Below are 16,917 nucleotides of genomic sequence, written 5' to 3' on the forward strand. Positions count from 1 at the left end.
TCTCCATGCTGTTTTCCATAGTGGCTGCACTAATCTATGTTCCCACCAACAGTGTATTAAGATTTCCTTTTGGGGTTGGGATTGTGGCTCAGTGGTAGAGCACTTCCCTAGCATATGTGAGGCACTGGGTTCAATTCTCAGCACTACATATAAATAAATAAAATAAAGGTCAATTGACAACTAAAAAAAAAATTACAAAAAAAGACTTCCTTTTGCTCACATTCTCTCTAGCATTTTATTATTAGTATTATTTCTATTCTCTTTTGGGGTGGGTGGCAGTACTGGATCAAACCCAGGGGTACTTTACTATGGATCTACATAGTAGATCAATTTTTCCCCCACTAAATTGGTGAAGCTGGCAATCCACTTGCCTCAGCCTCCTGAATAGCTGGAATTACAAGTGTGTACCACTCTACCTGGCTTGTTATTTGTATTTTTGATTATTGCCATTTTAACTCCAATGGAATGAAATCTCAGTATGGATTTGCTTTACATTTTCCTGATTGTGAACTAGCTCCATTGTAAATGTTCAATAACCCATGTGGATAGTTGACATTGAAGTTCTACTTAGCTCGTTGAGAAAGGGTAAAGTAGTTTAGTATAAGGAAGAAATAAGATAGTTTATTTGTCAATTTGGCTGGGGCACAGTACCCAGATATTTGGTCAAATATTATTCTGGATGATTTTGTGAAAATTTTTAAAAATAATTTTTAAATTAATATTTTTAATTGAAGAGTCATAACATTTATGGGATGCAATATGATGTTTTAATATATAAAGAATATAGAATATTCTTTAAGCTAATAAGCACATCCATCACCTTGCTTGCTTGTTTTTTGTGGTGAGACATTTGAAATTTGCTCTCTGAGTATATATGGAGATATATTATACATAATTGTTGACTATAGTTGTCCTGATGTATACATTAGGTCTCAAGGTTTATTCCTCCTGTCTGAAACCTTGTATGTGAAAGTGTTTGGGGATGAGATTAAAATTTAAGTCAGTGAACTCTGAGTAAAATAGGCTATATCTTCCATTGTTTAACTGGGAAGACTGACCTCCCCAAAAAGAGGAATTCTATGTGCAGATTGCTTGTAGACTTGAAGTGTAACTCTTCCCTGAGTCTCCATCTTGCTAGCTTACCCCATCGATTGTGGGTTCTGCAAGCCTCCACAATCATGGGAGTCAATTTCTTAAAATCTCTCAATTTTTGTTTCTGTGTCTGTTTCTTTCTCTCTATATATAGCTGCTCCACCCCCACCCCATGTCGGTTCTGTTTCATTGAAGAACCCTGACTAATGCAGCTTTCATCTGAGAAAATGAAAGATAAATGCCATATCTAACACCCCAACCCCCAATTCCAGAGTCTAGAGTTTGTCCAATAGTGGAGAGAAAGCAGTGGATTGGGAGGTGTAAATGGGGCAGGAGAGGGGGGCACTTCAGAATCCAGGGAGTGGAGGAGGGGAGGAGGGGAGCATGGCATGTGAGGGAGGGGTCTGCTGCTGCTTGTGGCTGACTTTGGAAAAAAGCACATCTGTTTCAAGAGGCCTAGAGATCTGCAGCCCTAGGAAAGCTGCATTCTCTTGGAGAGAAGTATTTTGAGTTCTGTCAGGGTAAAGAGATGGGTCCTATATTGTTTTGCCTTAACAAAATACCACAGCCTGAGTAGCTTAAACAATAGAAATGTATCTTCCCTACAGTTCTGGAGGCCAGAAGTTCAACATCAACTTGATGGAGAGTTGTTTGCCCTGCAGTCTTCTCCTTGGTGCAAAGACAGTTAGTTGCCTTTTGTTGTTTGTGGATAGGGTCATCCTTCTGTGCACACAGGCTCTTGGTGTCTCTGTGTGTCAAAATTCTTTCTTCTTATGTGGATACGAGTCAGAATGATTAGAATCCACCCTCATGGCCTCATTTCAAACACAGTCACACTTTGAGGTATTGGGGCTTCAATATATGAATTTTGGAGGAACACAATTCAATCTGTAACAGGCCCCAAATGACCCAACTTAAGAGCCTCATAGATCCCCAATCAAGAAACTGGCACTTGGTTCAGAGTATTGAGGAAATAGGTGGAGATGGTGGACCTCTTCCTACCCAACTCTCAGGATGCAAATGAGGCCTGGCTGAGTCTGAAGTCACAGGCTTTCTGGGGCATAGGGAAGCAAAAGGGGCCTCTTGGGGGCTGGGGTAGTGGCTCAGCAGTAGAGCGCTCTCCTAGCATGTGCGAAGCCTGGGTTTGATCCTCAGCACCACATAAAAATAAATAAATAAAATAAAGATATTGTGTCTAACTACAACTAAAAAATAAATATTAAAAAAAGAAGGAGGCCCTGTGGTGCTCCCTGCCTGGCTACCGGACATAAGCAAGGATTGTCCCAATGAGGGACAGAGTAAAGGTTCACTGATACTCTGCCCATAAATTACTGTCCCAGACCTGCCTAATTTGGGTCACCTGGATCAGAAAGCCAAGTACTCACGGTTTTAGGGAAATGTGAGAAAATGAGGCAACTATGACAGTGACAGGAAATCAGGGACCTATCTTCCAATTCTGCTTATAAATCATCCTACTGCTGCACATTTGCTGGAGGGAGCAGGGCTAACACATTCTGAAATGTGTTCATTTTCTCCTGAATTCAAAATATTCTTTAATATGCTCAAGGGATGTGGTGAGGTTTACAGGCATTGTTGTTCTAAAGGATGTTGCTGTTTGCCTAAGGGACAGTGGCATTTGGGAATACAATGAGCCATTTGTGGGCTAGAACATAGCAAAAATGAACTAGCCTTAAGACCTCAGGTTGTACTTCACAGAGAGAGTGACAACCCTGTGCATTTGGAAACAAACAGCATGTCCCTCTCCTCCCCCAAACTGCCTGTGTATGCCTCTGCACCTTCCCTTCCTTCCCACCTCACTCACTCACTAACTTGCAGAATTTTATCAGGAAATGTCAGGTGGAAGGGATGGCACTAGTGTAGGCATGGAGATGTGATATTCAGAGAATTGTTTAGCTAGAAAACAGGAGAGGGCTTGAGGGAGTGTGGGGAATAGGGTATTTGGGGCCAGATTTTAACATTCCTTTTTTTGGTGTGTGTCCTTGGGATTTAACTCCGGGGCACTTTACCACTAAGCCACATCCCCAGCAATTTTTTATTTTGAGACAGGGTCTCACTAAATTGCTTCAGACCTCACTAAATTCCTGAGGCTGCCCTTGAACTATCAATCTTCCTGACTCAGCCTCCCAAGCCTCTGGGATTATAGGTGTGCACTACCGTGCTGACCACCCTTTATCAATCTGGCTAAAGAATTTAAATGGAAATCTGTAAGAAACACGGAAGGATTTTTTAAAAACACAATGACATGATTTGAATCTAGTTACAAACTTACAATGGTCTCTATTTTGTATGGCCTGTGAGTACTAATAGTTTTTATATTTTTTAAATGGCTGGAAAGAAAGGAAGAACAGAAGGATGGACAGATAGATGCAAGGACAGATGAATAGAAGATAAGGTGTGATAGAATTTATTGCCCAAAAGCCTAAATTATTTACTGTCTGATTTTACCAATATTTGTCAAATCCTGGACTAGATTCAGATATACCAAGTTTTAATGTCCATTATCTTTTATTCTCAAATTTTAGTGATTTGTTCAGGTTTAAGCAGCTAAGTGAATGAACCAGGATTTGGGCCCAGGGCCACTGGCTCTAGAGCTATGTGCTGTCTCTCCCACAGGGCAAACTGGAGCCACCTGAGGCTGGGAAAGGAAAGCCTCTCTTACACTGGGCAGGTGTCATGCCAGCCTGAATGAGGGTGTGATGGTAGATGTAGAGAATAGGGAAGGAAGGACCCAAGAACCTTCTCAGTGCGAAGTCTGCAGGACTGCATGTGAAGATGAGGTGAGGGGCCACGGGGAGTGGTGGTCCCATTTGGCCCATCTTTGTGATCCTCTCCTTCCTGCTCCTCCTCAGGCTGTCTACCAATGCCTTTCTTGTATCATTGATCTTTGGTTTTTGAACAAAGCTACCTAAAGTAGTGAGGAGGACTGTGGGTCCAGAGTCCAGAGGTTCAATATCTGTCATTACCTAGGCACATGGCCTGGCACAGTGGCATTCATTAAAATTACCATGCCACAGCTGGAAAGCCTGTGGGGAACTAGAACACGTAGTACCAGCAGCAGTGTGTTTTGGTAGAACCTTCTAAAGGACCAAATTTGCAACTGTGAAATGGTCTTCTCCCCAACAATCTTAATTCTGGAAACTCATCCTAAGAAAATGAATAGAAAGTATATTTATGTATCTCTCTGTATCATTTACCTACCTATCAATTCATCTATCTATTGAAGTATCCATTGCAATGTTATTTTTATAAGAAATAAATTACCAACAATTTAAACAACTGATATTAGAAAAATGGTTGAGTAAGTGTTCTACCTGAAGAAAAGTCAGGTAGCCATAAAAATTAAAATTATAACGATTCTGTAGCAACAAAGAAAAAGTTTGTTTTTCCACGTTGAGTGAAAGAAATTGACATTAATTCTATGAGCACTATGATTGAAACTATTTATAAGGTGGATAAATGTGGACCAAAATTGCGAACACATGTGTAAAAGTAAAATTTTAGTTGTTATGTAGAGTGATATTTTTCCTTCCTCATTTCCCTTTCTTCCTGTTTTTTATACTAATAAAATTTTCTTATGAATTCAGGAATCTAAAATTGTGCTTATAGCCAGGTGTGCTGTTGCATGCCTGAGATCCCAGCAGCTTGGGGGTCTGAGGCAGGCAGGATGATTGTGAGTTCAAAGCCAGCCTCAGCAAAAACTAGACATTAAGCAACTCAATGAGACCCTATCTCTAAAGAAAATACAAAATAGAGCTGGGGGTGTGGCTCAATGGTTGAGTGCCCCTGAGTTCAATCCCCAGTACCAAAAATAAATAAGTAAATAACTGAAATAAAATTATGCTTGTGTCTCAATGCTTTTTTTTTTTTTAAAAAGCATATATTTAAAATATATAGCAGATTATTGATTTCTCCTTGCTAAGATTAATGAATGATTTTAGGTAATTAAAAGATGATGCATCTTTTTTTTTTTTTTTAGAGAGAGAGAGAGAGAGAATTTTTTAATATTTATTTTTTAGTTTTTCGGCGGACACAACATCTTTATTTGTATGTAGTGCTGAGGATCGAACCCAGGCCGCACGCATGCCAGGCGAGCGCGCTACCGCTTGAGCCACATCCCCAGCCTGATGATGTATCTGTTTAAAATTTCCTTCTTTTTTTTTTTTTTTTGGTACCAGGGGTTGAACTCTGGGGCACTAAACTACTGAGATACAGCACTGCTTCAGTTCACAAGAAGAACACCCAGACTGCCTCTGTGGCTGACTTGCTGCCTTTTAGGGATGAGGTGTACAGGGGCCAAGGAATAGATGTATGTTGCTTTTGTCTCCCAGCCTCTACTTTTCTTATTACTAGCAGTCTGGTTTTCCTTTGAAGAACTATTCTTTCCTTGAGATAGGGACAAAGGGAAAATGCACCATGGGACTTTGACTTGTGTACTGACAGCAGACCCCAGGAGGCTTGATGTGTAGCATCCTCAACCAGTGTCAGCTTCACATCACTGAGGTCAGGCTGCCCACTTGTATTTTACTGAATGACTGCATAGCTCATCTTCAGCAAAGGACAAAATACAACATTCCCACCCCTTCAAGTAACCAGTAAAATGAGCCCACTTCTTTCATTTGGGGAGACAGTCTGAACCTTTCTTATTGAAGTTGTGTCTCCCTTCACAAGAGTTCCCAGTGAAAACTTGATCTGTGTATTTGTAACCATGTGACTCAATTTCATTTCTATTATCATTGAGTCAAAGTTCTTAGTAACTAGTATCAACCCCATCCATGTGGCTCTGGGTCTAGGGATATGTTATTTTGTCAAAGCAAACACTGTATCATATGGCCACAGTGGTTATTTTAAGAACATCTGACCCAAGCATACAAGCAAGAGATGGGTATTTTGATGTCTTAATTGTGAAAGAAGCACTTTCTGCAAGCATGCTACACTGGAAGAATATATATTTGGAGGTGCCAAGGGCCATGAGGTGTTGCCACATGGAGGCACAGAAGCTTGGCTATGAAGTCAATACTGAGGATTGCAGAGTGTGAGGGTGTGTTTGGGGATTGATGACACTGAGTCCTTGGTCCAGCTGTTCCTGAATGTGATCATACTGCATACTTCCTGATTAGGTGTGCTCCCTCCCCTGCCCCTCTCTTTCTCTCTTTTTTTCCTTAATGCAGCTTTTGTTGGGCTTCTGCAACTCAAGTAATCTTCTCCTGAATGGTGTCAACTGTTTGCTGAGCTCCCAATACAGAGAAGTGGGAAGGTGACAGAGATAAAGTGGACAGTGGAAAAGGAAGTGAGTTCCAACTTTTTCCACAGAAAATGTTTTTTAACCTTGCCTGTGCCCTGCACAGAGGATAGGCTTCAATGGCAATGCAGTTACTGTCAAAAGAAGAAGGATGAATGTGGGAACTCCGGAGGCATGTTTGGCTGGGGAGGGTGAAGAAATCAGGGTGGCTGAAATGTGGATTATAAAATGCAAGGCCAGCCTCAGAACTTCAGTCACACAAATCAGCAGGCTACATGGTGCTTTTGCTACTCTTTTGATGGCTCCTCCTGCATAATTATTACTCTATATCCTCTGGAAAATTTCTTTGTACATTTAGTACCAAAATATTTCTCATTGTTATTTTCCTGTTTTCTTACCTTTTGTGTTCCAAAGTCACCATCTGACTGTTTAACAGTAGGGATTTGTGTGTGGCATAAATCAGTTGCTAAACATCAAAGAGTCCTGTGCATATGTAATAAAGATAGTTTGCAGAGATGGGGAAACAGCAATCATGGTTGGAATTTTCAAATCCATAAGCATAAAGTCTCTGCATAAATAGAATGAGGTGATTTCTATGCATCTATTTCATCAGGTGGGGGATAACCTGTGTGGTCCAGGAACATATTAATCCTCTGAGGAAAAAACTGCTGCATTTAAAAAGTGTATGCAGCTGATCAAATGTTTCCTAATGTGTTGGTCATCTGTTGCTACTGTCAGCCCACTCTCTGTTTTGTGATATGCCTGAGGTGGAGTCTTGGTGTTTGAATATTGTTTTATTAGAATCCCTTACCAGTTGCTGATTAGGTTCTGCCAATGACAGGCACCAGTTGAGGTCAAAGGAGGAGAGGAGAAAGGATCTTCTTTCTGCTTCTAGCTCTGTTGGCTTTCCACCAGACATAGTGAGCAACCACAGATAGGGATCTTCTTTCTAGCCTTCCTAGAGCCTTCAAAGCGGAGTCCTCCTTGGCCCCTTTAGCACCTGATACCTTAGGGTAGTGCTATCTCCATGGGGCCTCCTTGCCACCTTCCCCAAGATTCTAGCCCCTCCTATACAGTTCTGGGCTCCCCTCATGCTGCAATCTCCATTTTTTCCTTGTAGCCTTGGGGCTGGTATATACTGATATCTGTGTTGCTCCATTGACCACTTTCTCAGTCCTCCCTATGTGGTCAATTTTCAATATTCCTTCTTTGAAGTATCTGAAATGGTTTTCTTTTCCTGACTAGTACACCTAATAAATATCCTAAGTGTATGTGCATTAGACATATCAGCTTTTTGGACACTGGGAAAAGGATTGTTGATTTTTTAAAATAATTCATTAAGAAATATTCTTGAAATGATACTGGACCTAATTTTAAGGAATTTTTTAAAAACCAGATTCTCACCATTGACAACCAAACAGTTCTATTTACAATGATGATGATTTTCTGTTCCTAACTCTTGTATCCCTGAAATTTTTCTTTTCTACCCTTAAGTTTAGTACTGTTTGCCTACTACATCCTCACATAGTCAGTAATTAAATGGTGTTTCCCCTGGGCATCTAAGCAGTTTGGGCTTGGTCCCTCTCCTTATTTGGCAGTGATTAATAGCGTTGATTGAAGGAAATATGATGTAGACATCCATCAAAGACCTTATTGTAAACAAACTTGTCAAATGACAAATTTTAGAGAAGTTTTGCCCACTCCTACCAGTTCCTCTGGTACTTTCCTCTGTTGTGTTACCTTCTGCAGAAAATTCTTCATGAGATCTCGTCCCCCAAAGACTGTGTTGTAGCGTGGGATTCCCCAGGATACAGACTCTGGCATGGAGCTGTACAGGAAGGGGTTTTATTGGGGAGGGCTCTTGGGAACCACACTGGCAAAGGGATGGGGGAGCTGGGCAGAGGGAGAAATTGAGATGCAGCACAGTTGCAAAAGCAGTTGATGCTACCCTTTGGTGTTGCAGAGAAGTTCCAAATCAGTCATGGAATGTGGACTACTCCAGGGAGGAGGTGTGCACTCAGGTGAGACAGTGTTCAGCAGTTGAGGGACTTACTGTCAGCGGTAATGCTTCTAGCATCTGCAGGATGAGCACGGAAGTGGATCAGGGTGATATAGCATGGTGTCCACTATGATTGGTCTAATAAAAGTTCTTGGGGGCCCAATGCCCTTCCTTTTAAGTACATATGGGAGTGCATTGTGATTGTATGTTCACATGTCAGTCTAAGACCAGGCTCCAGCATCCAGAATAAACATTGTACAGAATAGGCCCTGGATAAATGTTGAAGTTTGTGTAGGAAAGGGGTTTATTTGTTTCTCCTAACTATTGCAGTAAGCATGGAATTTAATGTGTCCTACTATCCTCCAAAAATGGGGTCAAAACAATTGTTTTCAGTTTCGTTCTGGGGAAGCTGTGTGACTTAAGCTCTGGGGAAAAATCTGTGGAGGACACATTTTGGAAAAAGTGGAAAACCTCAAAAAATACCTACCAGGTGCCTTGATCATAAACAGGCACAGAGAAGCAGAGGCTGAGAGGGACAACTGCCCACAGAACTGGACAGTAATGGCCAGATGTCCCAAGACATTGTTTCCCTGCAGTTGCTCACAGGTGTGACTGACTTTGGCTGGCACTTAGTGAAAGCTTCCATAGCTGTTACTGATTTCAAGTATCCCCAAAAGTCAACCAGTTCTTGACTTACCACCAGTCAGGTAAGAAAAAGAGTTGAAAGGCGGCAACATCAACAGGAAATAAAACATTTTTATTGAATATCCAGGTCATATGGTAAGTCATTTTTAACAACGACCAGAAAACTACTGTGGAATTCACTACACAAAGTGAAACAAAATTTAAACCACCTCATCAAAAAATGAAGGTAAAATACAGCTAAAGTAGTGGGCTCGCGGGCCACGAGCCTTATGGCAGAAGAAAACACCCCAACATTTCTACAAGACACAGAAAACCCACACATAGAAACACTCAAGCAGGCAGTAAATATACACAAAGGCAACTAGGATCTTTCTACGGCATCAGATTCTAATACTTTACACAGCTTTGTCAGAAAGGTACATGTGGCTTATCTAAAGATGAATCCTGGTCATAAAGCAGGTTTGGTCACCGACTTATGAGAGATGACATAGTACCAACTAATTCTACGGTGACAATCCCCTGTTGGCAGTGTTGCAAGAGAATGCATTACCAGTACTTTCTTGCAGGAAGTAATGTCTGCTCAGCAGCTTGAACCTGCTTGTTTTAAGGTGTTGTTTCATTGTGCACAACTCAAAGCTGAAGACGGTGAAGTTAAATGTCAATGTCTGAAGGAATTTTTAAAAGTCATCTCCCCCTCTTTGGTAGGGTTTGGTCCTTTAAATTGGAATGAGTCTCATTTGAATTGTGTTCAAACTGATGTTTGATCTTACATTATGACTTGTGCATTTTCTATTGTGTGTGTGTGTGTGTGTTAAAGAAGTATGAACCATCAGCAGAAGGAGATGTCATTCTTCTTTTATCCTTTGTGTCTGTTTCATTAGTTAAGAGTTTGCTGTGATGGGTTAAAAGGTGAAAGGGCTTGCCTCTTCTTTGATGAGGAAAGAAAAATGACAGGGATTCTTATTTTATTGAGAAACAGCCAACCCCATGTTTAAAGTCTACCATCATCCCTTTTTGAATTCTCTTGAGTTTTTTACAAAACATGGAGTGATACTCTTGAAGACTGAACATGAGACCAATGCTTGGTTCTCCTCCATTTGATTTTGGTATGTGTGAAGATAAACTCTGGCTTTAGAGCATCACTGTTTTCTATGACCTCAAAGTTTCAACTGGTCACAGAAGCAAGTAAGAGAAAAGACTAGAAGCAGCATGGGATAGATAAAAGGCTGCCCGTCCACAAGTGGCTGTCTACTATAGTGGGGGAAAATATGGAATATTGCACAGTGCTTGACAAAATGCTGTGTGTTCCACCGCAGTTGATGTGTCCTTCTTGTCCTATGCATAGCTTTTCAGTTCTGAATTGGTCCTTTGTAATGAGAACTGTTTGTGCTACACACACCTTGGGCAGTGCAGTAGAAGGGAATGGCAGTATTGTTACAATATCACTACGGAATAAATTGAGTGCTATCCACTGAGGAAACTACGTGTCTAAGCACACACGGCAGTCACAGTGTTACACAGAGCAGTCCTTTAAGACTCGTATGGAATGACTAATAGCTTCATAATAGTGCCAATTACTACATAATAACATTGAAACATTTAAAAACTCCTCCTAAATCAAGCATCTAGTGTACATAAGAGGTTGCTTCAGTTTTCTAGAACTTGTTCTTGGTTTTGTTTCACCTTTGTTTAAAGGACAAATTAAAACTTATTTAAGTAAAAAGAGCATATAAAAAGATCACTAGCTGTCTGTTTTGGCTTAATTGAAGTGCATTCAGAACTATGGCTAATTAGTTTTTTTTTTTTTTATCTTTTGATGGGATTACAATACTGTCTGTTTACCACAAAGTAATTTTGTGTAATAAGCACAGATTGCTGTGTTAAAAATATTCTGCATTCCTTCTAATCTGGTTTTGTATAATAAAATATTTTGTTACAAAGTCTAATGTGCAAACCTTTTGGAATCATTATAGGTGTGAAATCTGGAACAGAGTTCACAGGATGCACATTTTGTATAAAGGTGATAATGGAGAGCTATTTTTTTCTTTTTAAATAGGCAATATTTCAGAAATGCTGACTTTTCCCCTCAGTTTCTCCTCCCCCACCCATCCCCAAACAAATGTGTGCTCCACACATGCACACAAACACATACACTCACACGCTCATACGCCCTTGCATACTCACTGAACACCATATCCTGTCATTACTCTACATGCAGTAATGTGAATTCATTGACTCCTGTTCTGTTGCTTCCTCAAATACAAGAGTGAAGCCATGATTTTAGCTTTGTAGAATGTACAGATAGATGCTATTCTGGTTTGTGGCTATGCTTCCTTGAGGTCGGCCTGGATGCTGCTCAGATCATGCTATTTTGCCTGTGAAGGAATTCTACAAAATTGGATTCACCCACCGAATATGTGGTGGAAGTGTATCTTGGTACTCAAATGACTCAATAGAAAGCTCAGGTTTAAGTTGTCCTTTAAGATGTCAGTCTAACTGTACTAGTGCCTTACAAGTTGATATTTTTGCTGGAATGCAGACGATACTATATTTACCATATAATATATTATCAGCTCTCCTATATCTCAGTCAATTTACATAGTTTAAAATAGAACATCTTATTAAAAACATCTAGATATACACATATTAGGAAACACAACATACAAATACACAAACTAGAAATAAATCTTTAGCATACTGGTATATACAACAGTGTGATACAATAAATAATTTCCGTCATGCTCTATCTACACATCATATTGCTTAAAAGAAGAGTAGATTTGGAGGGCAGTGGTATGATGAAGGGCACAGGGGCTCTCTACACTTAAATTTGTGCAAATTAAAACAGGATTTGAAGTACCACTGAATTGTGTTAGGAATGCATGGCTGGAAAGATGAAAGGACCCATATTACTGAGGTATTTACAGATACTGGCTAAAGAGCACTATGTGGGCAAATGCAGAAAGGCTTCTTCTTCCCTTTACTTCTTGACAGCCAGCATGGCATCGACTTCCTCCTCCACCTGTAGGGTGTGCCACTGGGCAATAGGTCGCCTGGGGTTGGCCAGCATGTCTGACCAGTGTCGCAGCTCCGCGCCAGTGCTATTGTAGCCCACAAAGACTTTGCCGATGGCATCGTTCTTGCCAATCTTGTCATAGTCCAAAACAGTTACCACCACTTGCACTTTCTGAAAGAGGGCACAAAATGAATATATATCACTTGCTCTAGAGAAACAGCCCTATTACAATGCTTCTTTGAGATCTAAGGGAACAAAAATAAGAAGAATCAATCTATAACCACCAGGATGAGACTGAAAGTGACCTACCTGCACATGAAAACTTGAGTCCAATATTTATTTTTCCTCTGCTACCTCATCACCACCACCACCATCATCATGGCCATAATCTCAATATTTGAATGTTCATTTTTATTATGTGCGTTGCATTATCTTGAATCTCATATATATGAACTCAATTATTTCTCATGGTAGATCCTGTTGACTTGCTATTATACAGATAAGGATGTCAAGAGAAGCTATCTGGGCTGGGGATGTGGCTCAAGCGGTAGCGCGCTCGCCTGGCATGCGTGCAGCCCGGGTTCGATCCTCAGCACCACATACAAACAAAGATGTTGTGTCTGCCGAAAAAACTAAAAAATAAATATAAAAAAAAAAAAAGAGAGAAGCTATCTAACCTGTCTAAGATTGCATAAGGAATGAGTAAGTTGTTTTCCAGATCCTGGGCTGTAAACTACATGAGCCATGTCACGTCAGCCTCTGAATCCCCTATCTCTTCAGTGAGAATTCCAGCATTAGCAATAGGACATTTTTGCTGTTGCTATTAATTTGATTAAAATTCTCCAAGTAGCCATGTGTTTATTATCCCTTTTCAGGAAGGAATAGCTAGTATTTTATGTGAAACTAATATAGAATATCAGTTAATCATGATTATGAACATAAAATGTGACAATATAGTGAATGTCTGTAAAAAATGGTAACAAAATAAGTTTTTTTTTCTCTATCATACATTCTCTCAATAAACAGTTATGCAGTAACTACTGTGTACTGACATCAAATTGATCTTATCTTTCAGGCCACACAGGATTTACCTCAATGATTTAATCAAATTGTAAAGATAAATTTAGTTTTTTTTGGACTGCCTGAACTGATGAAAACAAACCCATATTATTATGGTATATAAGATACACTTTTTAAAAGCACATTTCAGTTCTGCTCTCTAAGTAATGAATTTATTTAGTCAAATATGTGACGGCTCCTATCTAAAAACTGAGTGTAAAGAAAAAAGGAAGAGTTTAAAGTAAAATAGAACATATAACATTTTGTGGTCAGAGTCTAACTGAGCAGAAAATGTAATTATAAACACCAGGCCCAGATGAAGATCCAGCAGAGTAATAGCCCTTTGTGGACTTTGTACAGTGAAGACTGAATTATTGTCCCAATGTACTGAGAGATGACACTGTCGTACATCTTCTGAACAGAGAAAACAATCACTCTGAAAGTGGAATTCAGAATGTAAAATGCAACCCACTGGCAATAAAGGAGACAGTGTTCCTTGTGCTGCCTTGCAGTGATTCTGTTGTTGAGAAAATTACTATCTACTGCTGGTACTGAAGCCAAGGACAAGGTGGTATTTGTTGGCTATCGATTCTCTGAACTTGTCCAAAGAAAGTTCATCAGGATGTAATCGTATTTCAGAGAGTGGGGTGGGGGATGTTATGCACAAAGAGTTTTCAGAGTTTGCAGTAAGTCCCGATTATTCCATTGAGTAATAAATTGGTTAGTGGCACTGAAGACAAAATATCCTTCTGATGGTCTTGGTTTATTATAGCCTTGAATTATAATTATAATTTATTATAATTATAAAATAATGCAGTTTATTTTTCTTTTTTATGGTGGAAGGTGAGGGTAACATTTTAAATGATTTTGGAAATTAGCACATTATGCTTTTTTTCATAATATATTTCAGAAGGATTGAGAAAGACAGGATACAGAGAGATAATTTTATACCCCCCGGATCAGGAAAACCTAAAACACTCTTTATCATATGAAAGATTCAATTATTTTCTCTAGGGAAATGCAAAGATGAGGAAAGAGCAACTGGCCCAAGGAGGAGGAAAGGAGAGATGCCCTCAGAAGAGATTTCCTTCTTTCCATGCCTGATGCAGTCTCCATTGGGCTCAGGCTCCCCCTCTTTGCTTTAAAATGTTACCTCAAAAACCCCAAATATGTCTTGTTTTTAATATGCTTCAATTTCAATATATTTGTATTTGCTGAGATTTGCAGTTGAAATTTATTTTTAAAGTACAGAATGATAAAGGAGAAGAGTTTACAAGAGGAGTTTTCATCTCAGTGACCTGCTTTGTCTTGTTTTGTGGAATTAAAAAATAAAATGCCACAAGGTGTTAGTTTCCATAGGAATAAGGTCTTGGAATGCAAAAGAATTCACTGAACAAATACTGCAAAAATAAATTCCTCAAGAAAATTGATATCTTAGCGGGTTGCCAGTGGATTCAAAGCAGTGTGGGTTTACAGGTCCAGGCTACTAAGAACCAGTGTCCCTTGTGATGTCATTTATTTATATGAAAACTGTTGAAAGTAAATAATTATGCATAATTTGCCTCCATGTGAAAAATGTGTATGAGAAAGCTTATGTAAGTACATGAACTGATTTGAGGATGCTGGGGTTAGTTCTTATTTTTGGTCATTTAAAACTGCCCTACTTTCTCTTTGGATAATAACACTATGTCAGTTAAAAAGAACTTTTGGGAGTCTTCTATTGTGGTCAATTATCAATAAACTTTTGCTGATTGTTTACCTTCCTTAAAAAATAAAAAAAAATAGGGCTGGGATTGTGGCTCAGTGGTAGAGCACTTGCCTAGCATGTGCAAGGCTCTGGGTTTGATCGTCAGCACCACATTAAATAAATAAATAAATAAAGATATTGTGTCCAACTACAACTAAAAAATGAATATTAAAGTAAGTATGTAAGTAAATAAATAAATAAATAAAACTGCTTTATTAACCACAGGTAGCTTTTGAAATTTCCTTCTCAATAAGTTGAAATTAAATAACATTCCTCAATTAGTGACTAAGTTGACAGTTGTTGGCCACCATATTGGGCAGCATGGGTCATAAAACATTTCCATCATCACAGAGAGTTCTGTGGGACAGTGATGATTTATATACTTAATCTTATTGTTAAATCCCTTTTTTAAGACAATGTTAATTTGAAAAAGAGATGACATTAATGCAGAATAGTAACAATGATGAAAATTCTTGAGAGTATTCCTATGTGCTAGATTGTTCCAAGTGCTTTTATATGCATAATCTTGCTTTGACATAAATTTTGTTATTATTCCTATATTTATATATGAGAGGAAATTCTAAGCCTCAGTTTGCTTGTTGATACAATTAGGACAGTATTCATATGTGTAAGGTTATCATAAAGATGAGATTATCTATGGAGTGCTTAACTTGGACCTAGGCACATAACATACAATAAATTGAGCTATTGTAGTAGCTTTCTTCATTGAATGAAAATGTATTTCATTCATAAGATGCTATATTTTAGGAAAAGATTAAAAGTAAATGAAGATTTGCTGATTTTTGTTATTCTGAATATTTAGAATTTTCCATGTTCTATTTATTTGTGTTTGTTCTTCTCCTTTAAGTTATGGATAAATAAATAAAAACTGCTCTACTAATCACAGGTAGCTATTGAAATTTCCTTCTCAATAAGTTGAAATTAAATAACATTCCTCAATTAGTACCACTGTTAATACCACTGCAAACATAGAACCACATCAATTATTTAATAAAATGTAAAAAATAGTGTTGTTTTATGCAGTTTGACTTCCTGATACCCATTAAAGACTAGCAAGATAGTCCACAACTATTGAATGTGACCTTTGATAGATGTGAAAATGGGGCAAGAAAATTTAAGTATTTTTTGAAATACCTAAATAAAAGTATTGTATATTATCATTGTGGCTACAAATAGCATCTTATTTGTATACATTAACTATAAGATCTTTTGGCTACTTTCTACCATAATTGTTTAAACAATTAAGTCTCCTTTGTTACAAAAATATGTATCTATTCCAAATCAGTCATAGGAAGCCAAATTTAAACAGCTAAGATACAACTTAGCCTATTTTTTTCTCTTGTTAATTATATTTTAATAAGAATTCAAGTTACTGCATATTTAGCATCACTCAAAATTTCTTCTTATCTCTGCTTTTTTTGTTCTAAAGATGTCATAGGAAGAGTTTCTTTTTATGGCTGGAGAATAAAGACTGAAAACTCATTTTCTCTTGACTTTTAAACTTCATAGATGAACTTTTTGAGTTAGCCAAGTTGTTCTGCTGATTTTCTTTTCTTTTTCTTTTTTTTTTTTTTTTTTAACCTTGCTTCTGTTGAGCAGAAGGACAGCTGTTTTTGGCTGACGTTCTGTGCTGTGTATTTTGTCATATGCCTCTTGCTGCGGCTCAAGCATCAGATGTGCAGGGCAATAGGAATGGAAGTTCAAAGCATGACACGGACACTGATAACAGTGTGTATCATTTGTGTGGTCTGAAGAAATGAAATTGAATGGGGGAACAAAATTATGTCTGACATTTACCTGGATTTGCTCAAAAGGTACTTCAAAGCTGAAAGACTCATTGTAGTAGGGGTTAAGTGTGTTCTTTTTAATTGTTGTCTTTTTCTTCTTCAGCCTCTTGCCATTCTGCATCAGATGAATCTTCACATAAGGATCTGAAAAACAGACACAAAAACTTTAAATGACCAGAGACACAGATCGTAATTTAACTTATGAAAGGACCATGTATTTTCAACAGATAAATAATTGTATAGCATGTATTTGGTATTTTTTTTAAAACTTCAAGCAAATTTTTATTGAAA

At 38.5% G+C, this 16,917-nt stretch overlaps 1 protein-coding gene across 2 annotated transcripts in view; it reads right to left on the reverse strand.

Annotated features, from left to right (window-relative positions):
* Positions 1–11,976: 11,976 nt before the first annotated feature.
* Syt1 (synaptotagmin 1) overlaps positions 11,977–16,917 on the reverse strand; it is a 197,386-nt gene continuing 192,445 nt past the window's right edge. For both annotated transcript variants that reach the window (XM_027929322.2, XM_027929315.2), the window contains exons 7-8: positions 16,637–16,770; positions 11,977–12,183 (exon numbers count right to left, since the gene is read on the reverse strand). In XM_027929322.2, the coding sequence (XP_027785123.1) occupies positions 11,977–12,183; positions 16,637–16,770 (341 nt within the window). The remainder of the gene's footprint in view (positions 12,184–16,636; positions 16,771–16,917) is intronic.

The sequence above is a fragment of the Marmota flaviventris genome, chromosome 3, assembly GCF_047511675.1.
Source record: "Marmota flaviventris isolate mMarFla1 chromosome 3, mMarFla1.hap1, whole genome shotgun sequence".
Lineage (NCBI taxonomy): Eukaryota > Metazoa > Chordata > Mammalia > Rodentia > Sciuridae > Marmota > Marmota flaviventris.